This window comes from Cyanistes caeruleus, chromosome 4 (assembly GCF_971803275.1).
Source record: "Cyanistes caeruleus chromosome 4, bCyaCae1.hap1.1, whole genome shotgun sequence".
In the NCBI taxonomy this organism is placed as follows: Eukaryota; Metazoa; Chordata; class Aves; order Passeriformes; family Paridae; genus Cyanistes; species Cyanistes caeruleus.
In genome coordinates, this window is record NC_141704.1 from 82,925,226 (window position 1) to 82,944,312 (window position 19,087).

The following is a 19,087-nucleotide window of genomic DNA, read 5'->3' on the forward strand; positions in this document are numbered from 1 at the left end:
AAGACCTACAGGTGAGCTGTGCCGTGGATCTGAGAGACACAAGAAATGCAGTTTTCTTCAAAGGGCCTGCAACATTTTCCTTAGCTAACAGCTTAGTGATTAAGCCCAAAACGTAGTAAACCACATGGAATTAAATTGCAGGCTCTGAATGGGAGGTTTACTGAGAGGATCCATAATTAGCTAGTGACTAGAAAACCAGGATTTCTTCCAGTGCTGTGTTGATATTTGGTCTCCTTTTGCCTTCCCCTCGCTCTCTGAAGTTAATATGAGCCAGCCAAAGGGAGCAGCTCCTTTGAGGAGCACGTGGGGACGTGTTACAGGGTTCTGTCCTGCAGATGCCCCCAGACACACATAACCACTGGCAGCCAGGAAAAAATGTGTCTCCCCATTAATGCATAGCCCAAGAATGAACACCCAAGTCCTACTCATAAAACAGGATTTCTGACTTGCTACAATGACAGACTGACCTGGGATTTCAGGTCATGTTACCTATCAGCAGGAGCTGTAACGAGTGTCGAAGGTGGATGGGAATAGAACTAAGGCCTCTCATACACACAGAAGAATTGCACTGGTTTAAGTAAAGCTGTGTTTTTATACCTATCTACTCAACTGGGTGCCAACTCCAGCAGAGATGCTCCTCTTTGTAAGGGTTATTGCTCTGAACTCAAACTCAATGTAAGCTAAACAAAAATAAATTAAATTATAATTATAGTAAGGACTATGCTACTGATTTACCTAACTTAGCTTTAAAATTCTACTTTTAAGCTAAATGATGCAAATTTCTCATTTACAGAATGCCTATGACTATTCTGGTGACAGCTAGTGTTCACAAAGTTATGGCCTGAAAAACTGGACAAACTATACAAGTTAAAGCTGGGAACTGACCTGTTGACCACACCTGCTCCAAGGGAGAGAGCTCTCTATAAAGTAAGAACATAGGAGACACAGAACTATGATGAGAAAACTCATCTAAAACCCCCCCAAAAATCAACAGATGAAAACAGTTACCTCAAAAAAAATGCCCCACCTAGCACTTCAGAGTCAGACCAGTGAACAACCAAAACCCAAGTTAAGTAAACAGAAAGTACCAGTATCCCTACCTTTTTTCCCCAGCTGCTAGATGAAATGACTAACAGGAGCAAGTAGGGAAACTTTCCTCTCCTCACTCTGTTATTTAAGAACGTAAGAAGCATTGAGACAGGCAGCAAGACCTGAGCTAGCTGATGCTGGCCAGCCATGAGCCATAATCAGGGCACACTCAGGTTTGGCTTTAGCACTATGAAATTCAGGCTTTCAGCTTTCATGAAATTAAAAAACAGGAAGAAGGAAAGAAGATAAGAAGGAAAAAGCAATGTATTAATGAAAGGTGAGGGCTACTCTTCTGCAACCTCACGGAGAACTAGAGCTGCTTGTGTTCAGTGGATCCCCTCTTCTTTGCTCAGTAGACTTGCAAGAGCTCTGCTTAGCTGTATCCAAAAGTCACAACCAACAAAGTCACTGAGGAACTGGGTTCTAAAGTAGAAAGGCAGTGAGAAGATGAATACAAAAATGGCTGATTAATCATAGACTGGAAGAACCTAGAGAGCATGAAGTTTTTAGAAGGGTTTTTTTTTTTGCCTTTGTTTTCTTTGTCAAAGGTGCACCGGAAGTTTCTATTCCACGTTCTGTCTTTCACATTGCTCTCCACTCCCACGGCTCCGTGGACTGGCTGGGCTTGGCTGCTGGTGTGCTGCTCCGTGGACTGGTGGCCAGGAGGACTGGTGGAGGTCAGGAGGACTCCTCCAGGGCGTTGACGACCTGCTCCAGGATGTCGGGGCAGTGATCCGCGATCTGCTGCAGGATGGCGTTGGCAAACTCCTGCAGCTCCGCGTTCTCCCTCTCCCCCTTCTCCAGCTCATCGTGCAGCTGCAAGGACACACAGACACACCGTCACCACCACGCCTGAGCTTTCAGCTCTCCTGTTTTCCAGATCATGCACTGCATTAGGATGGAACTCTGAGCCTCACATAAAGTGTCAGCAAGTTCTCCTCACAGCTCGGGCAGACACGACAATCTCCAGCCCCAGAACCCAGGACATCATTGCAGCTTCAGGCCCAAAATGTTTAAACAAGGAATGTTTTAACAAGGAATAAAATACGAAATGCTTTTAGAATCAGCTCCAGCCCACTGGAATTCAAAGCTCCTTCAGTTCTGAAAGCCTGTCCTGCTGCACTGCTTTCACCTGAGCAGGGATGGCCACAAATCCTCCTCCACCCTCCCAAACACCCTCACAGGCACATCCAGAGCAGCAAACACTGATCCATGGGCAGAACCCACATTCTGCCCACCACTGACACCTGAGCTTTCAGCTCTCCTGTTTTCCAGATCATGCACTGCATTAGGATGGAACTCTGAGCCTCACATAAAGTGTCAGCAAGTTCTCCTCACAGCTCAGGCAGACACGACAATCTCCAGCCCCAGAACCCAGGACATCATTGCAGCTTCAGGCCCAAAATGTTTAAACAACAGTGAACTGAGGGGAGAAATCTTCAGCATAACCTGAAACTGTAATTGGACAATTAACCCCAATATGGACATAGACCAAAACTTATCAAAGTGTGAAAACTCCTGACCTGGGTCCATCCTGGGTGTAGCCACAGCCAGGCTCTTGCACTGCTCAAGGTGATACTTGGAAGGGTTTTTAATAAATACCCACTTTATTCCTTTAACTCTGTCCAGCCTCTGCTCCAGGGAGCCTCTCAAGGCATCAGCCCCCTGCTCTGAGATGTGCTTGCTGTGGGACAGCCCTGCCCAGCAGGCTCAGCTACACCAGCACTGTAGGAAGGGAACTAACAGAGGTGACACTGGGCACTTCCAGCACCCACATCTTCCCTCGGTGACTCCCTCACCTGGAACTGAACGCTCTCCATCCTCTTCATTTCACTTTTTCATTCTACAGGCTTGTCACCTCCTCAGTAAAGACCATGCCCACATGACTTAACTACTCCTGAATACATTGTTCTGTGATAAATGTAAGAAAAACTTCCTCTCTAGAATGTTTTTCTGAAGGCAGCCATATCCCAGCAGCAATACAGCAGCTTGCCAGTGTATTGCTTTAAACAGTTTGACTTTTATTCATGAACAATGGCATGTTTCATAGGTCATTGCTTGAGAATTATTCCTGATATGAAATCAATAGGAATGTCACATAATTGTACATAATGCACCCAGAGTTAACCAGAATTCTCTTTTTCCTGAGGGATTATTAATTTTCAGAAACTCTCTTTCCTAGCTCAGTCAGAAGATGACTCCACACAATTGCTGTGGAACATACACGATTTTTGTTTACTAACTCTGCATTTCCTGTTGTGTCATTTCGTTCTTCAGATCACTATAACTGGCTCAGAACAGGACCCAGAATTTCAAACTTTGTATTATTCACTCTGTCTACAGTTTATAAACAGTTTCTCCAACAAGTGGTGTCCCAAACCATGTCACACAACATATGCAAACACAGCTTTCAGCTTTGAGCCTGATGCCATTGCCAGATTTAGGGGCCCACAGAGTCTCAATAAAGAGCAGGAAACATCTGCCTTCAGTAACCTGTTTAGCTGCCCAGCAATTGATGAAGTCCCTGCTGGCCTGTGAACTGTGCAAAGTCCCGAGGAGAGCTGTAATTGGTGTAATTTTAGGGATTACAGTGCTCACAGTGCTCTAAGGACCTCAGGGGAGAAGGAGAAGCAGCATCCCTTTCTAGGTCAGGTGATATGGACAGACAGACTGAATAAGCTTTCAAGCCCTGCCCTGTACTTTATAGCAAAAAGCTCTTCTATTTTTAGTGAATAAAGTATATTCCCTATGAATACAAGCATATATATAGGAAGTACTTACACTTAAAATTCTGAAGCTTCTTTCCAGCTTCTTTGTCACTTTGAGCTGCTGTGAGCAACTATCTTATCTTGTTTGAACCTTCTTTTAAATTTTGCATGGTTCTTAAAAATGTAATGTTATCTGTCAGTCCTGTAACATTTCTTATTCCTGACTGATTAGTATTTTTATTGGAACTCTACTATGTTAATACACGACATGGAAAGGATGTCAAACTGGCATTTCTCGTGCCTGAAGGGATAACTGTTCATCAGGATACAAATTTCTTGATCTGTGTTTTGCACTGCTGTAACACTGCTCAATGCAGGTTTTAAAAAGAGAAAACTAGCAGGCAGCAGCACAGCAGGGATCATTTTACCACTTTAAGAGCACAATGCCGTGGCAAAGGTTAGATTTGTACAATTAAAATTCTAATCAGATACAACAGCACGTCTCTGTTTAGTGATGGTATCAAGCAAAGCACAGCAGATTGCTTCTGCAAGGAACACTGCTTAAAAACAAACAGCCTAAGAATGACCATGGAATAAATAAAAATGCTTTTTAAGGAAGTTATGGTGCAGGCTTCTGTAGACAAAAGTGTGAGAAAGGAAATTAAAAGGGCAAGCGAGCTCCCCTGTTCCCTTTCCTAGGCAGGGTAGCATACAGTAAATTATATATATATATATATATATATATAGTAAATTACTGGGGCTCTGCGTGCTGAATGTTGGTTTAATGTGCTCTCACGTGCTCTGCTCCCACTGGCTGCTGCAGTCACAGGACAGCCAGAGGAACCCGAGAGGGGCTCCTGCCAAGAATCACAATGCAAAGGCAACCTGATCCCGCTGTGTGCAGTGACATGAGCTGGGGAAGAGAGGGAGGGGAGCACTCTGGGCTCTGGGGGAGAAGGGGGGCCCAGCAGTGACCCACAGTGGCTCAGGAGCAGCAGGGTGTGGGTGGTGCTCAGCCTGGCAGAGGCACTGGCAGGAACCTCCAGCGCATGGAAAAGCCCAGGAAAGCTGCAGTCAGCAGGCAGGATGGAGAGGCTCAGAACAAGCAGGCAGGAGTGGTGCTGGATGTTAAAAGCCAGGGGACTGGGATTCAGGGAGTGCCTGTGGGGCTGTGAGCCTGGTGAGATGCCAGGTCCAGCAGCCTGCCAGCCACCCAGAATGGTGCATTCCTGGGAATGCTCTGAGCCCTGAACTCAGAGACTGGGCTGCCTTGTGCCCTCCTGGGCCAGCACAAGGATTGCTCCTGCCATCCCTCAGAAGGATGGGAGGCTGGAGAGGTGGGAGAGAGCAAGAAACAGGAGAAACAGCCAATGTTATCATTCTCCTCCTCTTGCCTGGCACCTGCGAGGGTCCTGGGCTCCCGGTCCACAGGAGGAGAACCAGGAGAGGGCAGTGTTAGCAGGGAAAGCAGAGGTCCTGCACCACCTGCCCAGCCAGCATCCCTCTTCCCAGCCTTCCAGCCAAATCCTCCAGGTGAAGCTCCAGGAAAGGACAAAGCAACTAAATTAATGAAATATTAAAGCACCTGCAAGAGACTGAACTTCAAAACTGAAGGAGGGTTGGTGGGCAAGGGAGAATCCTGAAGGATGTTGTCTTTAGTGGGGCCATACTGCAACATCAGTGAAGTCTCAGATTCTTGCTCTACTGGTCAGCATTTATGTATTTATAAGATGTCTTATAAAATCAAAATGAGCCCAACAGAATAATTTCATGCCAAAGGCAATAAATCAAGTGCAACCAAACAAAAGTAACCAACTTAACCAGAGGAAGAAAATATTTCCAAGAAAAGAGTTTTTGACCATCAAGAGCCCAAAAGGAGATGGCTCTGAATGCTAAAGGCCAGCAACAATACTTGACAAATCAGCACAGACAGAAAGCCCACACAGCTGGCTGGCAGATGTCTGTGGTGAAACATCTTTGGAAAAACAGCAGAGACAGCCTTGAGTTGAGTTTGCTAGCTCCACAACAGCTAGATTTAATAATGTGATTCCTACTGCAACGAAGACATCTTAATTGACTCTATGGCTGCATTTCTGGATCAGGGATATCATCTCCACTGATGTCACTGCTCTCAGCAGCACGCCAGGCCTCCTTCAGCCCAGGGAACAGACACTTCTCAGTGCCATAACTGGATTCACCTGCATGTTTGGAAGTCCAAATTCCTCTAAAAGTATTAATATCAGTTCTGGTTTCCTAGATTATTTTCTTGTGAATGCAAGCTGACATGTTATTATCTTCCCTATGCCATTTTTCTAAGAAAATAAAGAAATGTAAACAATCCTTTTTATTTTTTTTTTTTCTTTTTGGCATTTCCAGTTGAGGATATGAGGAGATTCACATACTTGCCTCATAGAAATGAGCAAAAATGAGAAGGCAAAGCCAGATATGTTCTTTGTCCAGTTGATAACAAGTTAAGAATAGACAGCTCAGAAAGAAAAGGACAGCAAAGACTCCAGAGGTGCTTCACAGTATTTATCTTTGGACAGAAGAACAGAAATGGCCTTCAGCATCTCAGGGGAAAGAAAGCTTGCAGATAATCTGCAATAGCTTCAGACACTTTTCAGCACTGCTGCCTTCCTTCCTGGGTTTAGAGCAAGCCATGATAGGAATAATTTTCCATTTATAGTTAAACTCCATCACTGAAAAAAAAAAATAAATCCCTAACAATTCACTATGAATTTAGCTTCTCTGCTCCAAGATATTTCAGAACTTATTTAAAGATTAGCAGATAGCAGATATTCAGAGTTGCATGAAGATAACTTCACAGTTAAGAAAAAGGATGCTAAGGTTTTATAGGTACACTGGGGGAATTGTGCTGCTGCTCTGCAGAACCTTTCTGGCCTCTGCTTTTGCCATAATACAAAGAAGGCAAAATTAAATTAAAAATTGAGATCCTTTAAAACTTATTTATACTCCCCAGTGTGATTTTTTAACAATTAACAATTGTTACCTCATTAACAATTCCACAGAAACACTGATGACAAAAGGCAAACATGGATAAATTGGTATCTCATCCTGGGCCATGGACAGTAAACCTGAATACAGAATATGGAGAGCTTGTAGAGCAGCACAAAAAGTGAGTTAGTGGAGAATTTCTATAAAGATACAACACCAAGATATAGAATTATGTTTCTCCAAAGTTCAAGTGTTTCTGGGTCAGGTTATGGTTAGTCTGAAAAATACACTTAGAGCTTAAAGTAACACAAGTAAGCATCAATAAGAAATTTCACTGATTTAATCTAAACCTTTGTTTTGTCTCAAGTTAAACTTCACTGTAGCTCTACCTACATCTACCCAGAAAAACCAGTGTAAATATGTGTGTTTGATACAGGGAGAGCTAATTACATATAAACCTTTATTTCTGAACTATATACCTATAAAAGAGCCAAAAGAAAGGGTTATGAGTATGGAAATCCAGTCTGACAAATTTCAAAAGCAAAAAAAAAAAGAAACATTTTTAATGTCAACCCTTTAATATTTCTGCCCTATCTGGAAATTTGGGGTTTATATCTTTCAAAAGATTTTAAAAACATGCATTTGAAAAATAGAAGTAAGATTTCGAATGAAACAGTTTTGTCTTTTTAAATAATATCCACAATGCCATAACATTGCCCATTTTTATTTGTGCACGGAATTACTAATTTTAATCAAAATATATCATAGCCATTATTAACATTAACTATTCCTAACCTGAAAAGAGGTAGAGAGCCAAGCAGAATCCACAGCTCAGCATCAGGAGATGCTGCAGAAAGCTTTCACAAGGACCACAGGGTATGAGCAAGGCCTGGAGTAACAGAACTTGATGCTAAGAGTAAAATATGAGAGAGGTGAGCTGCCCTGGAGAAAACCAGGGAACAGCTTGGGGTTGGAGCTCCTGCTTGCAGGGACTGCTTCAAGTGACACCACTCTCATTTTCTGACACCCCACACACACACAGAACGCTCAGTGATGTCCTGAAATCATTAGTTTTCCCTTTATATCTCATTTCAAGTTAGGAATTGTTAATGTTCCTGATTGATAGGGTGTAATTTAATTAATATCAGCAATTTCATGGACAAATAAAAATGAATTATATTATGGCATAATGGACATGGCTAAGATAACGTTTGTGATTTTAACCAGTATTTAAGAACTATGGCACCGTTCTCATCCTCACCCAAACCATAATAAATATGTTTTATATTACATAGAAAAGTTTAAAATGCTTTAAAACGTAACAATTTTAGAGAGTTCCCATATCCATTGCTTTCTCAACCAAACTCAGGAAACAGACTTGCACATGAAGAAGGATATAAATTGTTGCAATTATTACTTCTAATTTCTAACAGAGACCAGAAGTGGACTGTTTAACTTTAAAATAGATTATGCATTCCCATAAGATTACAAATTAAAAATAAATGACATAAATCAAGTGGGGGAAGATAACAAGTTAATAGAAGAGCAGTCAGAGATGGAAGACAAGGGTAAACTCTGAAGTAATAGAGTAATTTAGGATGACTAAATGCAAATCATAGCAGAGTAATTTCTTTACAGAAACTAAGTAAGCTGAGTAATTCCTCATAGATGACACAGAAGAACACAAGCAGAATCTGAGCAGAGAAGTACACAGGATGTTTATAAAATGGCTATTCGTAATTTAGAGTAAAGTTTATCCCACTTGCAATATTGCGTGTAAAACAAATCAAAATACCTGTTGAATATTTTCAGAGTTTAGCAATCAAAGATGCAGGTTTAAAATGAAATTTGACAGCTACAGATACGAGGTTTGGTGTCCTTTTGCACAAAAAGCTTACAGTGCTCTGTGGAGACCGAAATGTGAATTAAGTGCAAGGTAAATGTTGCTCCTTGGACTGGAGCCACGAGCACTGAGCTGACACAGCAGGCTGTGAAGTGACATTATCACCTTGCTCCCTCCTGAGCTCCAGGCAGCCCAGCAGAACCAGCATTCCTGATTCCTTGGGAGAGGATTAGTGAGCAGGAATCCCTAGCAGGTCTGTGCTCTGGCTGAAGCTGGTGCACAGGGAGAGGGGAGAAAACCTTCCTGCACAGCGAAGGCTCTTGGATGATCACAGAGATGTTCCACAAGTGCCTCTCTCTGCAACTCCCAGCAGGTGACTTCTGAGAAGGCCTCTGATGGAAATGCACCTGCCCAGGTGTCCAGGACTGCTGCTGCTGCCCAAACCTTCCAGAAACACCTCTGGGGAAGGAGGGAGTGTGCAGGGAACAAACCTGGGGGGCAGCAGAACCCCCAGCAGCCTGAGGAATCCAGGGTGTGCTGGACATGGCTGCAAAGAGCCTCTGATGGCAGGGAGCCAGGGGGAAAAATGCCTCCTACTCCTAGGGTTAAAAAAGTTATTTTAATTGTGTAACTCTTCTGTTGGAAGAAATAGTTTTTCCAAATATCAGTGCAGGACCTATTGAAAATAAAGAATTCTCTGTAACACAAGGTTCTGCACATTTACAGCTGGATTTGGAAACAGTGCTGATAGTCCTTAAGCTGTTAACAAACCTCACACTGCTGCCTGCTTCCAACATCTGGTTGCTCTGTTTCTTTTGCTGTTTTCTCTTTACTTTCTCACACTGCTGCCCCTCAAGCCCAGTGCACTGCACCACCTCTGACACACTCCAGTGAGGATTTTCAGCAAATTCCAGTTTCTACTCCACTCTCTTCTTCTGTACAGGCAGGAGGAAGACAAAACCCAAACTATAAATGAAAGTGTGCACCATGTAATTATGTTCTTAATGCCATTTCCTTTCATTGAGGACTAAAATTCTGCACTTACAGGCAGCTATCTGAAATGTGAAACGGAGCAGTCATTCCACAGAGCTCAGGGATATCAACATAATGATACCTCTAGGACAAAGGGAAAGAAAATATGGTATTTAAGAGAAATTGCTAGGATAATGCAATTATTTATAATGAATGAACGGAATTTTTATTTCTTAGTGTTAAGACTTGGGACATTCCCCTTTCCTTCTGGTAGCTGCAGTTTTTTAATAAGAAAAGTCAAATAGGACAGAATTGGTTGAAGGATGACAGTTCCAGAAACAGTACTGAGTAGCTTATTTGGGGACACTGGGTCATAACTGACTCAAAGGGACATTTTCCACCACAGGAATAATTTAATGACACGGTTCTGAGCACTTTAGAGTCTTTACTGTCCACAACTTAGCCTAGTATATTATTTTAGATTAGGTTTTCAGACACCATATACTCCTAAGTACTGGCTTCAGTTCTTCACTACAAATGGAGCACAGTTTTACCACAGTAAGTCAGCCTTACAAAATGTCTTTGATAAAATGCCAACAAAGCATGATACAGTATCTTGGCCCCATAGCTTGATTACAATCAATCTTCCCCAGGGACCTGGTCGCAGCCCCAAGCCTGACAGAGTTCAAGCAGTGTTTGGATAATGCTCTCAGGCACCTGCTGTGATTCTTGGGAATGTTTTGTGCAGGGATAAGAGTTGGACTGGATGGTCCTTGTGGCTCCTTCCCAACTCAGCATATTCTGTAATCACTTGAGGTCCCTAAGGAATACCACTGAACTTAAAGGTAGTGTCAAGACACTATTGTGCATAAGAGGCACCGATATCAGTCAAACTTTGAGGCTACAAAATTATTTTTGTGGCAATAAATTTGCCTTGGATCCATGGTGCTGGAGAATACTTTTCCAACAGCTATTTGTACTTTAGTTCCTGTGGCTCTCCATGGATGCACTGGAAGAGTGGAAAGGTTAAACCCATTTCATACACCAGCTGTATCTACCAAATCCATTTCATACACCAGCTGTATCTACCAAAAGAACCACAGAAAACTCCTGCTGTTCATACCTGAGCCTCCCCAGCAGCTGTGAAAGATGTACCAAGTAATTTGCTGTGATGAAACACAGCAAACCAACCTCTGTCAATGACAGTTGCTGCAGTGGGAAATAACAGCTCCAAAAGCAGCAGCAGGAAAACGAATTCTTAACTATTTATAATAAAAACCCCTAAACAACCAAACCAAACTGGGTAATCTCATTGGTGAGAAGAGGATACGTTGGCATCATGCTTAAATATTATTGGTGTTGGTTAAATGTATCCTCCCTAATCACGTTAGCACTTCTTAACATTCAAGAGGATTAATTTTTTCCCACTGAGGCTTGTAAAGCATTATCTACAGAAGATCATATTAGAAGGGACAGGAGTGAATTTAATGCACTGGATTTGAAGTCATTTACAAAACTCATTAAAATTCCAAAGATGCAAAATGGGTGTTCTGTGATGGGCTTCTGCAAATCTGGAGAACTGATTCCCACCCCCCATGGGAACACTTGGAGCACAAAGGAAACTCTGCAGCTAGAAACAGAAAAGCTCCATGGCTTAAACGAAAAGTCTGCTTTGTAAATTGAAATATATCATTAGTTTGTGTTTTGCAACTGAAGCTTCTGAAATACCATCCCAGTGAGTATGGGAAAGCAGAAAAGACAGCTACATTTTATTTTAGCTGACATTATTTATGCTTGGGAATCGTGAATGGAGAAGGAACTTTAAACAACTGTGGTGACAGCACTGCAGAATTAAGACAATAATGTGAGGGGGTAGAAAAAGAATTCTTTTCTCTTTCCAGAACAACTTAGGTAATTCCCTTTTTCCACAGTTTCTCACAAAGTTTTCTTTACTGTGTAGCCCATAAATGTGGCTAACAGACTAGCAAAGTTTTAATGGGAAATATTATTTTTGGGATTACTATTCAGAAGAACTTGACAAAGAAAGCCTTTCCTATCTTCTTTACCCACATCTCTTGATCAAATAGATCCTGATCCCCACAGATCCTGATTGAATACAGCTATAATTAATGAGGTAATTTATATCAGATATCCAAACTTTGCCCACATCCACTGTCATTTTCAGAGGTGCCTCCCATACATGTGTCAGGTTTTGTCTCCCACTGCTTCATCCCAAATCTGACAGACAAGGTGGTTCAAAATAATGTGTCTTGTGCTTTGATTTATACCATAGGAGCTGTAAGGCTTTAACAGAGGAGGATGGCTTGCATAAAACTGAAGGAATTTTAATCCTGTATCAGTGATTAGAGAAGACAGGAGGCTCTGAAGGGAAAGAGAATGTGTCATGCCCATAGAGGCACATCACTACCAAGGGAGGCACAGGGCACATGCTGAATCAGTAAATGTATGAAAACAGGTACAGAGGGAGAGCATGACTGTCTTGTACCATCTCAGCCCTGTTACAGACATATTTATCTCCAGAGGTCTGCTCTTTCTGCATTTGCAGACATGCTCCTGGTGGTTTCCAGCAATTTGGCTGCTCTCTCCAATTTTTGAATCAAAATTCAGTCTTGAGTCAAAAGTTCAAGGAAATTAGTTTTAAAATCACAAAGGAAGAAAACCAGAGCTGAAGTGTTCAAGATAGGCTCAGGATATGTTCACTGACCCATAAAAATCACCTTTTAACTGTGTAGGCTATTGTGTACACTGGATAGAGTTTGGTATAAAAGATATGAAAGTGAACAGTGAAAGAATTGGCATTATAATCAAAGTCAGGGTTAAAAAGACAAAACTAATCACACCTAGCTCTGGTACAAGTTCCCTGTAGTAGTTTAATTTAAAGAAAAAAAAAAAGGCATTCAGGAATATAAGACTAGAAAGTTAAAGTAAAAAAATGTTGAAAAGAGAAATAGGAACAAATTAGAAAAAAGGTTGTAGGGAACGGTGAATTACAGTCCAGAAACAAGAGACAAAAAATTGTCAATGAAGGGATTAAGGAAGGCAGGACAAGCTGGGAGGAAGGGAGATTATTTCAGTAGATGATTTATAACTAGACTGACAGCCTCTTCTGGAGACTTCATCTGACAAACTCTTATTAAACCCTCTCAGTTCTGTATTCCAAAACTCCTGGAAATATACAGTTGGGTTTCTGAAGTCACTGTGTATGTGGATATAAGCATGGGTGTGTCACATCCAGCACACTGAGTCCAAAAGGTGGGTAAGCAGTAGAAATTACTGGCAGAATATTTTGTAACATGGACACTGCATTCACTTATACAAAACCACTCATAAAAACGTGTCAATTAAAATAGAAATGGTTTATGGAATTAAAGTAAGACTTGAGATCTTGATGGCTACACTGAATTATAGAGAACAGCTAAAATTTAACAGTTAAAACATGGCAAAAGCAATATCTTGCAATTTGATTCCCACGAGTGTGGGGATGCATGGCCCCAAGTACGGACAATAGAGCAGATGAAATTCCATAGTAGATAATAAATTAGAAAAATATATTATTATTATTTATTAAAAATAGATTAAAAAAATGACTGCCTCCTTTTATCACTGAAGAGTTGATCTTTGCCACCTGCTGTCAGCACTCGTGACGCGGTGACACTGTGGACGCGGTGTCAGCACATTTTGGCGCGGCACACGAGCAGCGGCTGAGCGGGCAGGCTCAGGTCCTTGTGCAGAAGCTGAGGCCACCAACTCACCTGTTCCTGGCTCATCCTGCGCAGTTCCCTCTCCCAGGCTGCCTGGTCGCTGTCCAGGTGGTAGGAGGCGGGCGGGGTGAGGCCCTGCAGGATCAGGGGGTCGCGGTCGTGGCACAGGGCTGTCAGATGGCCGATGTACAACTTCAACTTGCTGCGGTTCTGCTCGAGTTCTAACAGGGGCTGAATTATCTGAAATAAGAGAGAGAGACAGACAGCACGGCCTGAGACCCAAGCAGTGATGAAGGCAAAGATCAGCCTCTCAGTTAGAATCCTGCCCAGCTTTCAGTGGGAGAAACCTGCCCACTCTTTCCCTGGTCCGTAACACACCGAGCATCCAGGAGGAAACCACACTCTGAAAGGGGGCAGTGATGACAGCTGCGTGATTAGATGGGGAAATAACGGTGATATGGGTGAAAAATGAAACAATGAATGCATTAACTCTACTGATTACCCAACACTACTTCACTTTAACTACTCAAAAGAAGATTTTTCTGACAAAAGGTGTCTGTCCACAACTTGTCCGTAAGGCAATGTCAATAAAGATTTTTAGCTCGTTTTGCCAACAAACATTTCACTGCAAATTAAGAATGCAATAAACATGTTCTAAAGAGAATAGCTTCAAATTATGCCAAAACACAATTCTAAGACGATCACATCTCTGCTGTAGAAATTGGATAGAGACATATCTTCACCAGAAAGTTACAATTTTATTTTTTATAATGTTTTATAAGGTACAGTCTTCTATAGTTTTGAAAAGGCAATGACTTTTATTATACAAGCCAGATTCTATATAACAAACCAAAAAACCTAAATCAATAATAAAGTACTATTTTATTTCATTATACTTTACCCAATCTGAATCTAATCATTGTTCCTCAATGCAATCCAAACCAGAGTCATCCAGCTCCCATAAAAAGTATCTGAAGAACCATTTCTCATTTTTTTTACAAAAATACAGAGCTCGAGTGCGCAAATACCGACCGGGCTCCTCCGCTGTGACCTTCCACAAGAACACTGCCTCATTTGCTCTGGATGTTTGTGGGCACATATTCAAAACCTCAGTAATGCAAACCTCTAAGGTTTGCAGCTGATGAAAAATTAGGGAAGGGCTGGGTTTAGGGCCTCCTTTCCATAAAATGAGGTGCAGGGCAGGGAGAGCTGGGGAGCCTCCCAGGCCATTTCTGTTTGTGCTCCCAGGCAGAGGCTGCACCTGCTGGGGACAGCTCTTCAATAGGACACCTCTGACCCTGCTAACGAAGGCCTGAGATAATCTCTGACACAACAAAACAGGGTGCTGGCATTACTTTCAACAAAGACTCGGGATTTGACCCCGTTTAACAAGGCTGTCAGGGCTCACTGGTTTTGTTTCCAACACTGTTTTACGTGGATTAGTTTGTGCAGGCTGTGAGGATCTGGGAGGCATGGCTGAGCAGCTAGCTAATGTCAGGCTCTGTGTCCTGCCAAGCTCTGCAGCCCACACCAGCACAGCTGGCTGCTGCCATGGACAGGAGACAGGAGAGAAACCTGAAAGGGAGGGAGAGAGCTCACGTGCTTTAGTGAAAGCCATGGGGCCTGGGGCAGCCTCTGGCTGCAGATATAAACACACATAAATAATGCTTTGTTATATCAGGATGGGATGAGTGGACAAGGAGCTGGAAGGAGAACTGGCTGAGGGCCGATCCCAGAGGGTTGTCATTAGTGGCACAGGGTCTGGTTGGAGGCCTGTCATTAATGATATTCTCCAAGGCTCAGTACTGGGCCCAGTATTGTTCAAATTATTCACCAATGACTCGGCTGAAGGGGCAGATGCCTCCTCAGCAAGTTCACTGCTGACACAAAGCTGGCAGGAGTGGCCAATAGCCCAGAGAGCCGTGTGGGCCCTCAGAGAGACATCAAGAGGTTGGAGAGATGGGCAGGGAAGAAGTGTCTGAAATTCAGCAAAGACAGGGCCCTGTACCTGGGGAGGAATAAGCCCATGGACCATCACAGGCTGGGAAGCAGCTCTGCAGAGCAGCTGGGGCTCCTGCTGGACAACAAGCTGTCCATGAGCCAGCAGTGTGTCCTTGGGGGCAGCAGTGTCCTGGGGTGGGTAAGGAAGAGCTCCAAGGGAAGTGATCCTGCCCCTCTGCTCTGCCCTGGTGAGGCCATACTGGAGTGCTGTGTCCAGTTCTGGGCTCCTCAGCACAAGGAGCTCCTGGAGAGGGGCCAGGGAAGAGCAGCAAAAATGATGAGGGGACTGGAGCATCTCTTACCAGGACAGGCTGAGGGAGCTGGGCCTGGGCAGCCTGGAGAAGACTGAGAGGATCCCATCAGTGGCTGAGTATCTGCAGGGAGGCTGCCAGAGGATGGAGCCAGGTTTTTGGTGGGGCCAGGCAATAGGACAAGAGGCCATGGGCAGACACTGATGCTCAGAAGTTCCACCTGAACATGAGGAAGAACTTCTTTCCTGTGCAGTGACTGTGCACTGGAACAGAATGTGCAGAGAGGGTGTGAAATCTCACTTTAGGGGAGATGTTCCAGAACCATCTGGAGGCAGTGCTGTGTCCCATGTGCTCTGGGGTGGCCCTGCTCGAGCAGATGTCCCACTGTGGCTCCCTCCAGCCTGACCCAGTCTGTGATTCTGTGACTGCAAACTGCAGCAGGGCAGAACACTCTGCTGTCCTGTACACAGGGAAAGAGCAAGGGATGTTTGAATAGAATCAACAATTACATTTCACTTCCATCACCAAGCAAAATTGCCTTTAGCCAATTACATCCATCAGCTTTGGTTATTTACTGAATTCAGTGACTAATATAACTAATTCAGTAACCATGCACCCCAATTTCAGATAATATCTGTTACCAAGATTCTGATCTGAAAATGGATTGCCTGTGCAAGTGAAAACCAGTGATGCTTCTAATTTAATGGATGGCTTTCCTGTCTTTCTTATTATTTGATTTACCCACAGAGGGTAAAATGATGGATTATCACACCTTAAGAAAATACTGTTCTATAAAAATATAACAGTCAATGTCTAGATAATAGATAATAACTTGCCCAATCAATGTAGTGGCTGCCTTGTATTCATTTCAGATACCACAATCTCTTTAGAATCTGTCAGATGTGCAGATTCCAGTCTGAAAAGGATCTGTCTGGGTAAATTTCCTGGCTACTCTTTGTGAACAGAAACCCTCCTTGATGAAGAGAAAGCAGAGCTATCTAGCAAGTAAGAATGGAATATTTTCATCCAACAGTTGAATTTGACTGCTCAGGGATAAATCCCCTTTCCAAGCACATTCCTCCTGCACCCTTCCCCCTTTTACCTCGAGCTGGAAAGAGGCCAAATGAGGCGTGTGAAAGTTCTTAACTAGCAGCCCTCCCAAAGCTGTTCACAGAGCAATCACTGCCCTCACTTGGGATCCATTAAACGCTGCCAGTGGAGTAGGAAGTGCCCTTATATCTGAATTCCTGCCATATCTAACTGGAGCTGGCCCTGAGCAGGAGGCACTGAGCTTCCCACACAGCACAGCTGCCCTGCCTTATCTCAAGAGGGTGGAAGAGCGTTGGCTAAGTGGAAAAGCAGGGTTCATAACCCACATGGTGTTCTCAGGATCAGCTCAGAGCTGCAGAGCTTTCTAGGAAAACACTGGGTGAACAGACCAAACCCAGGAGTGCCTTCTAAAGCAGCCCTGGTTCATTAATTGCCCTGATAGGTTTAGGCCATCCTCATCAATGCGTGGAATGAAGTCTGCTTAATGTACCCTCAACCTCAGAATATTGCTAATGGCCAGCTAGGTTTGACAACATCTCACTGAAAAAGGCAATCACTACAGCTCTGAGGCAGACACGTGGAATGCTGGAGTCAGAGGCACAGAGTGTGTGCCCTTATCTCTGATACCTGGCTCTGACATCCAAGAAAACACTGAATTTCATAAAACACCATGAAAACAACTGTTAAATAGAAAAGCCAGGAGTGTAAGTGTGTAAACCAGAAAGTTTTCTTAAGTCACTGGGTGAAAAAGTTAAAGTTTGGAGTTTAAACTAGTTTAGAGAACAGAAGACAAGATGGAAGATTCAGGGTGTTGTCTCTTGTCCTTCTTTCCTCTTCATCTTCTTCTTCTAGAGGTTTTTGGATAGGTAAAAAAATGCCACAGTGCAGCGCACAGGTGTTGGGTCATTGGGTCACTTAGAAAAACAATTAACTTAGCATTTGTTAATTGGGTAAATGGACATAGACCTTGAAGAAGATCTTTGATGGTCATTTTGTACCTTTCTATCTTAGTGCATGTAGCTCCTTGTACTCTGTATACAGAGTATAGATAAAAGAAGAAGAATATAGATAAAAGAATAATATAATAATAATAATGTAATATATATAATCATATATATAATATATAATATACAATATATAATATATAATATATAATATATAATAGATAATAGATAATAGATAATAGATAATATATAATATATATAATATATAATATATAATATATAATATATAATATATAATATATAATATATAATATAATATATATATATATATATATAATATAGATAAAAGAAGAATAAGCAACCAAGTCAGAACAAGAGAAAACTGCCTCTCCCTCATCAATCTCAGTCCAAGGGGAAAAGAACCCGACCATGAGTGTCCTGTCAAGACAGTGGAATGCCTGACAAATCTCTCATGCAAACCCAACCAACCTCAACTGACTAATAAAGATATTTGTGAGCATATTCCAAATTTGACTTGCAAACAACACGTTCAGGTTTTTTGAGATTTCGTACATTGTTTTAAAACCTCTGACTATGACAAATGTGAATCTAGCTGTGGTTTTACACGTCATTGGGACAAAAAAGCTTTAGAATGAAATGAGGTTGCTTCTTCACTGCTAGTCCTACTGTTGCTGGACAATGGTCAACTGAAATGTGGGTAACTGAATTTCAAGTTTTATGTGCTAAATCTCTGCATTTCAATACCTATATATGCAAGCAGAGTGTACTGGATGTATGCAAAAATACATAGGTGGTTATTTGGAAAAGAAAACCAGCAAATGTCCACAGACATCTGCAGAAGGAGTGAGTTTAATCAATGTGAAATTCCCCACAAGCACCAGCTTTAAATGATTCCTTCTCCAGGCAGAAGGGTCAATGACCGTCACTTTTCTTCCTTCTAACAATCCCTTTTTCTCTGAAGGAACCAACCACTTTTCTTTTTCAGAACCAAGCAATTAACTTTATTAATTTCAGAGAATACCTTCTAAATTTCCACTTAAAAGAACCTGCAGCTGCCATTTTGAACTAAAATCTTAGAAACACCCCTGAAAGCCTGCCTGTCTCTGCATCTGCATCACTTGACCTTGTAAAAGTTATCTCCTTACACAACTTTGCCTTACTTGACAGAATAATTCATCAATGTGGAGGTTGATCATGGATCAACAGCAGTTATCTTTGAAAAAGAAGGGAGAAAATAGCATTTTTTGACACAGCAAGGGCTATAAAGTGCCATATTTACAATTGGCATATTTACATTTGCTGCCACACCCCCCTGTTAACCTGACTGTCTTGTGTGCACAGACTCTGTGTATGTACCCACCACAGAACCCTACAGCACAGGGTGATGCTGCTAAGTGGTCTTCATTTTGCAATCAATTAATTCAAAGATTAATTCAAAAGAAAATATCTGAGAGGAAAAAAAAAATCCCTGGAAGTGCAGCTACATCAAGAAGAAAATAAAATAGAACTGAGAAGCAATCTCATGTGTCAA

The 19,087-nt window shown here is 42.4% G+C and overlaps 1 protein-coding gene across 25 annotated transcripts in view; it reads right to left on the reverse strand.

Annotated features, from left to right (window-relative positions):
- Positions 1–1,335: 1,335 nt before the first annotated feature.
- The window catches only part of ERC1 (ELKS/RAB6-interacting/CAST family member 1), a 272,618-nt gene continuing 254,866 nt past the window's right edge, over positions 1,336–19,087 (reverse strand). For all 25 annotated transcript variants that reach the window (XR_015285955.1, XR_015285954.1, XR_015285957.1 and 22 more), the window contains 2 exons: positions 13,341–13,529; positions 1,336–1,905 (listed from right to left, as the gene is read on the reverse strand). Coding sequence is in view for 19 of the 25 variants with exons in the window: in XM_086886167.1 (XP_086742293.1) it covers positions 1,768–1,905; positions 13,341–13,529 (327 nt within the window). In the remaining 6 variants the exon portion in view is untranslated. The remainder of the gene's footprint in view (positions 1,906–13,340; positions 13,530–19,087) is intronic.